General features: G+C 26.8%; 1 protein-coding gene across 1 annotated transcript in view; it reads left to right on the top strand.

Annotated features, from left to right (window-relative positions):
• The window catches only part of LOC101241264 (ATP synthase mitochondrial F1 complex assembly factor 2), a 14,807-nt gene extending 7,811 nt beyond the window's left edge, over positions 1 to 6,996 (top strand). Inside the window, exons 4-8 of the mRNA XM_065788444.1 lie at positions 515 to 612; positions 899 to 979; positions 1,602 to 1,714; positions 6,406 to 6,521; positions 6,611 to 6,996. Coding sequence (XP_065644516.1) covers positions 515 to 612; positions 899 to 979; positions 1,602 to 1,714; positions 6,406 to 6,521; positions 6,611 to 6,751 — 549 coding nt within the window. The 3' untranslated portion in view covers positions 6,752 to 6,996. The remainder of the gene's footprint in view (positions 1 to 514; positions 613 to 898; positions 980 to 1,601; positions 1,715 to 6,405; positions 6,522 to 6,610) is intronic.
• Positions 6,997 to 7,024: the final 28 nt, after the last annotated feature.

Genomic DNA, 7,024 nt, shown 5'->3' with positions numbered 1-7,024 from the left:
GGGTTACCATAAAACATAGAAATAAGGTTAGTATTTTTTTTGCCAATCTCGAGCATTTTTAGCAAGTTACCACAGAAATAGGTTTGTTGTTGTTTTGAATGATTGGGATTAAGATGAACAGAGCTTATTTGAAAAGTGCTTATTTGAGAAAGAAACTTGTATAAGTAAAATAATGTTCTACAACACTCATGAGTTTAAGATTTTTAGCATGAATGTAGCTGACAATGTGTATTACAGTATTTTTCTAGAAGCGAGGGGAAGGGGAGCGGTTTCTGGAAAGGAGGAGGGGGGGCAGGTGTTTAATTGTGCAAGTTTTTAGCTGAAGTTGCTAGTATCAAAAACTGAGCAAAAACTTATTAAAACAATAAAAATTGTTGAGAATACTTGTTGAAGTTATTAAATTAAATCCAAATCTTATATAAAATGCTGTCTTTTAATATTTTGGTTTTAAAATTTTAGACTGTAATATGCATACAAAATGCTATCATTTAATATTTTGATTTTTAAATTTTAGACTGTAATATGCAACACTGCTATTGATAATCCAAGCAGCATTACCAAGTCTGATTTGGTTAATGGAATGTTAAGATATTTTCAAACTGATACCATATGGTAATTTTTAGTATTTTCACAATTTTTTTTAAAACCACTTGTACTTTCATTGTTCATTTAGCCTAAGTCATATTAAGTATTGTATCAAAAAAAGAGCTGCTAATAAAGCTTAAATAAGCAAGACAGACGAGAGACCTTTGGTTTGGTTTTATTTTTTCTTGCTTACCATGTCATCACTTGCATCTTTACTGCAGTTATTACTGTATACCATCGGCATGTTTTTAAAGTTATGAGGTTCTTTATAAATAAAAGAAAACTTGATTTTATGAGTTTAAAATATTTTTAGTGCATTAGCAGACCAGCCTGAAGAGTTGGTTGAACTTCAGGGGAGAGAATGGGTTCCTATAATCAATTGGTTTTCGAAATGGTTAGTTTTTTTTTATACAACTGTAAGTTATAAAATTTGTTCTAACAGTTATTGCTTAATGTTTTTTTAACAAATTAGTTGTTCTTAATTTGTCTCTTAAACTTAAAGTTATTCTTATATAGATAGTTTAAAAATGCTTCTAACAATTAAGAATAATTGTAGCAATAATAACATTTTAGACATTTTTTTAATTAAATACATTTCAAAAAGTTCAATTTAAAAGTTTGTTAGAATATCTTTATTATTTATGTAATAATAAAGATATTTATGTTATAAATGTTATAATAAAGAGTTTAAACTTTCGCTCACTCTAAACCTTTATTTTAAACCCACCACGTTCCTGACAGTGTATTTGCCATCTTGTTTCTAGCTGTAGCCATGATCTTCTTCATGTTTTTTTTTAGAATTAATGGGTTGAGAGAGTGATTTAAAAAAATAACAACAACAATTGCTAATTGCAACAGTAGCTTTTTTAGCTAATACTTTTAGCTATGTTTTAGGGAGATGAATATATAATATATAAATATTGTGACAATTAATTACACTATATGACAAATTTAATTTAAAGTGTTGTTACAGCCTAGACTATTGCAGTTTTAGCTTGTCAATTCTTTTATTTTAGGCATGGAATATCGGTTGTTTCCACTTCAAGTTTATTTGAGTTAAAACAACCTGACTTATCAATTTCTAAGCTGAAAGACCATCTGATGAATTTAAATCGTTGGCAAATTTATGGTAATGATGCATTTTTGATTATTTTTAGTTTTAGTTATAAGGAAATAAGGGAGCAATAGATGAGGTCTAAATATTGTCTAAATATTTTATGCTGCACAATTTGTTAAAATCTCTCGCTTCTGTATTGAAAGAATCAGAAAATTTAAATATATATTATTGAAAGCAATAAATTTAGTTTATCAGTCAAAGTCTTTCTTTAACTATAAAAATAAAAATTTAAGATAAAAATAAGGCTAAATAATAGTAATTATTTTTTAGTTAATTTGATTTAATTAATTATTAACACTAAATAATGTAAGACAAATGTAATCAATAAAAGTTTAGTAGAACAAGCGCTTGAAAAAATTTTCTTACTTTACATGTTATTACTGCTCTTATTTTTTAAAAGGCTTTTGATAAAGTCTGCCATGTTGGTCATCTCCATAAGCCCTCACTGAAAGCTTATGGAGAAATGTCTTCTTTATGTCTTGTTGGATTTTTATTCACTACTGACCATGGAAACCAACTATACAATCGGTTGTTAAATTAGCATCTGCTAAGGTTGCTTCTCTTTATCATGCATGCCATTTTCTTACTCCTTATTCTCTACTTTCTCTACTTTTTTTTTTTTTTTACATCTTTGCTTCAACAAGGCTGCATTAAAGTTGGAAGTTACTGGAAGAGAAAAGATGAAGATTGAAGAGCAAGATAACAATTGACAGACAACTTAAAGAATTACAAATTATATGAATCAGAAAAGCAAGATGAAGGAAGGGAATTCTAAAAAACTGATGTTCGAGGAAAAAACTAGAGGAATAAAAGTTTTTTGAGCACTTAGGGAACAGACTTAATTGAATGATTAGTAACACGAGAATGAATTTTAGTAGATGGCACAAGAGACGCAAGCTCTTTAGAGCAGTTCCCAATTTAGTATTTGTAGAAAAGAAAAAGAAAGACAACATTATAATGATGTGATAATGGTTGGAGGTTGGCTGCAAGAGCAGGTCCAACTGTGTTTACAATGCGTTTCTGCACCCTGTCCAAAAGAGAAAGGGGATTATTATCATTAGAAGATCCGCCCCAGTTATGGCAACAGTATTCCATACAAGGTCGGATTTGAGATTTGTCGAGATAAATTATAGAATCCGAAGTAAGAAAATGTTGAGCTTGATAAAGAGATGATTTAACTTCCTAAAATCTCTTATTGCTTTTGTTGCCATATTTGGGCTTGTTCTTCCAATGATGCTCTTTCTCTTCTAGACAAGGTCTCTCTAAAAACTTTTAATTGCCTAGTTTTTTTCCCTACGCTTAAACCTTTTAGAACTCTTTCCCATCTTCATCTTTGCCTTACTTATTCAATCTACAACTTTTAAAGTATTCTGTCAACTCTATTCTTTTTTTTTTAGTAACTTCCAACTTAATAGTTGTTCCTTGGGAGTGAATAAGAATTTAAAACAAAGACAAAAGCTTCAAATGCTGTATCTAAGAAAGTTTTTAAAATCATTTAATCATTATCTTTTAACAGCATTATAGTTGTTCTTGATGGACATTGCTTTACTTCATTTCCAGTACCATAAGGTATCATTTTTGATCTTGTTACTCATCTGCATAAATAATCTTTCCTTTTAAGTGGCTGATGGCATCAAATCAGTAAATCAATACTTAATAAATTTTTTTTTTCTTGACAAAAAGTCAACACTTTCTAGTTATTTAGAACAGGAAGCTGATTTTGAATGTAATCTCTCTTTGGCTTGTAGTGGCTGCTGATTTTTAATCCAACAAAACTCATTGTCCCAGTATCATAAGTTCACATTCTTTTAACTTTTTTACAAATGCTACCTTGGTCCCTGCTTCAAGGAAGCTGTTATCACTTGTATTGAGTAAAACTCAATCTCACTTGACTCAACAAATGAGATTACAAATTAGCATTCTGAAAAAAACTTTTTTATATATAGTTTTTTTCCCCAAACATTTGTGCTAAGGAATTATCTGCGGTCTTCATATTTTCCAGGCTCATACTATTTACAGTATTTATTCATTTTTTAAGTCTTCTGTCAACTGCCTGTTGGGTTTTTAACTCTCTCCTTTGCTTTTTAACTTGTTAACTCTAAAACTTGTTTTGCTTGTTAACTCTAAAAATGATTTGTTGTTGCTTGCAGCATTGTTAGGAGTTTTATTTTTAATTTAACATAATATATTATAAAAATAGAAAAATAGTAGAGTAATTTAAAAATAGTAGAATAATTTTGAAAGTAAAACAAATATGTAATAGATCTATAAAAGTCTGGAACGTAACTTTCTTTTCAAGGTTTTACAATTTAAATTATATGTGATTGTCTTAGTTAAATATGCAAAGAAAGTCTTTTTTTAATAAACTCAAAACAACAATTTTGGCAATATTCAACCAATAAACCATCATTTAAACTTTTAATAACCATCTTTAAACTTTTGTAAAAATCTTTAGCTAAAAGAGCAGGAGTTGTGGCCAGTTTTTGATTTAGCTCTGTCTATTCATTTTTGATTAGATTAAAATCTGGCAATTTACCTAGCCGCTAGTTTACCTTTGTGGCTCAAATTAACGCAAGAAAAAATCAAATCGCAAAAAAAAATTTTTTTAATGTGCTTTTTTAAAGAGTATTGAATTGTTATTGTTAAAAGCTATAAAACAACAATAAAACAATCTGCAAAGTTGTTTTGACAATATAAAGAGCAAAATGTTAAATGTGCTTGTGATAATGTAAAACAACTTCATGATACTGTTTTATTGCTGTTCTATACAGTTTATAACGTAAAAAAGTGTTTAAATAAAACAAAGCAAATAAATAAAATTGTTCTAATTAATAAATTAAAACATTATCGTCATAAAACCTTAAACTTCATATTTGTGCAAAAACATGCCATACAAGTCTATAATCTATAGACGAAGATTTAATTTTTAATTTTATAATTTAATTTTTTATTTTAAATTTATACATATGTATATATTATTTGTGCAAAAACATGCTTATAGGTTATATGCGTCTATATTCTATAGACCAAACAAGTAAGATCAAAGTAAAAAAACATCAGATACCATGCTTTTTATAATTAATTTCTTGATCTAGCGTACCATTCAAAATTTAAGTATAACTAATTTTTTCATTCAAATGTTTAAGTATATGCTTAAATTATTTTTTTAGAAAAAAATTTCTTTGAACAAGTAAAATCTGTATTAATATATTTGTATTAATCCATTCTACGAGTAACAAGTATTGTAGTTTAGCGTAGTATAGTATGCAATACAACTTTGCCTTGAGTCCGAGGTACAGTAAAACTTCTTTTCATGGAGTCTTCAAAAAATTGTTTTTGTTTTTCTATTTAAAGTAGTTACTAAGTACTTTTTTTAAAATCATATTATCAGTCTTCTTAAGAATGTTCCTGCAAAATTGTAGTCGTTTGAGTTGCTCTGATTATTCAAGCATAAGTTCTTTGGAAGCAATATTTTAGGAACAATTAACTTTTTACTGTCTATTTTGAGATTTTTAAAAACAAGATTTGTTTGAGTAATTTGTTTGGCACTACTTTTTTTTTCTGGCAATTCTGTATATGTTATTACTCTCAGTAATTTATTTGGGTCTCCCAAATCTGATTTAGTTTAATGTGGTGCCTTTTTTTTTGTACCTGTTTAATGTTTGAGTGACTGCAATGTGTTCTTTAGGATTGAAATGAGTTTTTCAGAATTACTAATTGGTTTAAACTTATATATATATATTTTTGATATAATTGTAAACTGATTTGTTACACGTTTTTTGAGTGTTTTAATGACAAATTTTGATAAAAAGTTTTGTTTAGCGTGCACTAACAGTTAGTATAATAATTTTTTAAATGAATTTAAACATTGTATTTTACAGAATATGCTTTACTTAATAGTAAAAAAGCATTCGACATGTTAAGAAAGAAAGATAAAAAAAAAGTAATTCTAAATTGATAAGACACATTTTAACATTTCAAATATTATTAAAAAAAAACTCAAAAAAAAAAAGAATATTTTTAAAAAAATTGTATTTTTCTTAAAATTATTCTTTCATAAACATTTATATTAAAATAATCTTAAAAATAAATTTTAATTATAAAAGCTAAGGAAAAGTAAATTTTATTCTGAGTCTAATTTTATAACTACTATTTTGTGTGTGTGTGTGTGTGTTTATATATATACATATATATATATATATATATATATATATATATATATATATATATATATATATATATATATATATATATATATATATATATATATATATATGGCCAATTCCATAGTTCAGTGACGCATCATGCGGAGAGATTTTTTTTAATAGAAATTTTTCTATAACTCAAAAATAATTTTTTATGACTCTAAATCAATCTTGAATTAAAATTTTATAATATAAACTAAACACAATTGTATTAACATAACACTGCTACAGTGTTATGTTAATACAATTGATCTTCGACTTGATCAGGAATAAAGTGAAGGACTTTGTCAATGTACGGTATAACGGAAAACTTAGTATGATCAGTTGAATCTGAAACTATGGCAAATGTTTTTAACTCAATGTTCCAGACTGCTAGGGTCATGATAAAAACTTGATTTTGACCAAAATGTACTTTTTTCAGAAGTTTTAATATATAAATTAAATAAATTGTTTACAACAATTTATGAATAATTTTATTTTTGTTTTATTTAATTTAAGGTCTTCAGTCTGCAATGGAAATTACAAAATCTTTTATTCTTCCCATGGTTGTCTCTCAAAAATATATCAGTGTTGAAAAAGCTGTATACCTATCAAGGTTAGAAGTTGAACATCAGGTACTCTTTTTTGAAATTGTTGATTCATTGGTTTCTTATTTCTTGTATTTCAAAAATTATAACTAAAGCAAAAATATTTGTTTTGTTAGATAACTAAATGGGGAAATGTAGAATTTGCTCATGAATTAGAAAAGCAGAATCAAACTATATTTCTTGCAGCTGGAATACTATTTTATCATTTTACAGCTGGGATACATGATTCGTTTGAATCGAATAATGAAGTTTCATAAAATTATTTATTCAACACAACGTGGTAAACAACAGAAACTTATTGAGGATATGTTCACGGCTATGTATGCTAAAAATACAGATACAAGATATGGTTGGTGGCAAGATAGCTGAAGGAGAACTTTCTTAACCATTTATGAATTCTAGATGTTTTAATAGATTTTCTATAAACCAAAAATAATAAAAAAACATTTACACTTTTGAAAATTTTTTAATATTAATAAAGCTTTGTATCACACTTTTATGATTATGTCTAATTTTCTGCCATATTTATT

This window comes from Hydra vulgaris, chromosome 01, assembly GCF_038396675.1.
Source record: "Hydra vulgaris chromosome 01, alternate assembly HydraT2T_AEP".
Classification (NCBI taxonomy): domain Eukaryota; kingdom Metazoa; phylum Cnidaria; class Hydrozoa; order Anthoathecata; family Hydridae; genus Hydra; species Hydra vulgaris.
This window is presented reverse-complemented; position numbering and strand designations above follow the sequence as displayed.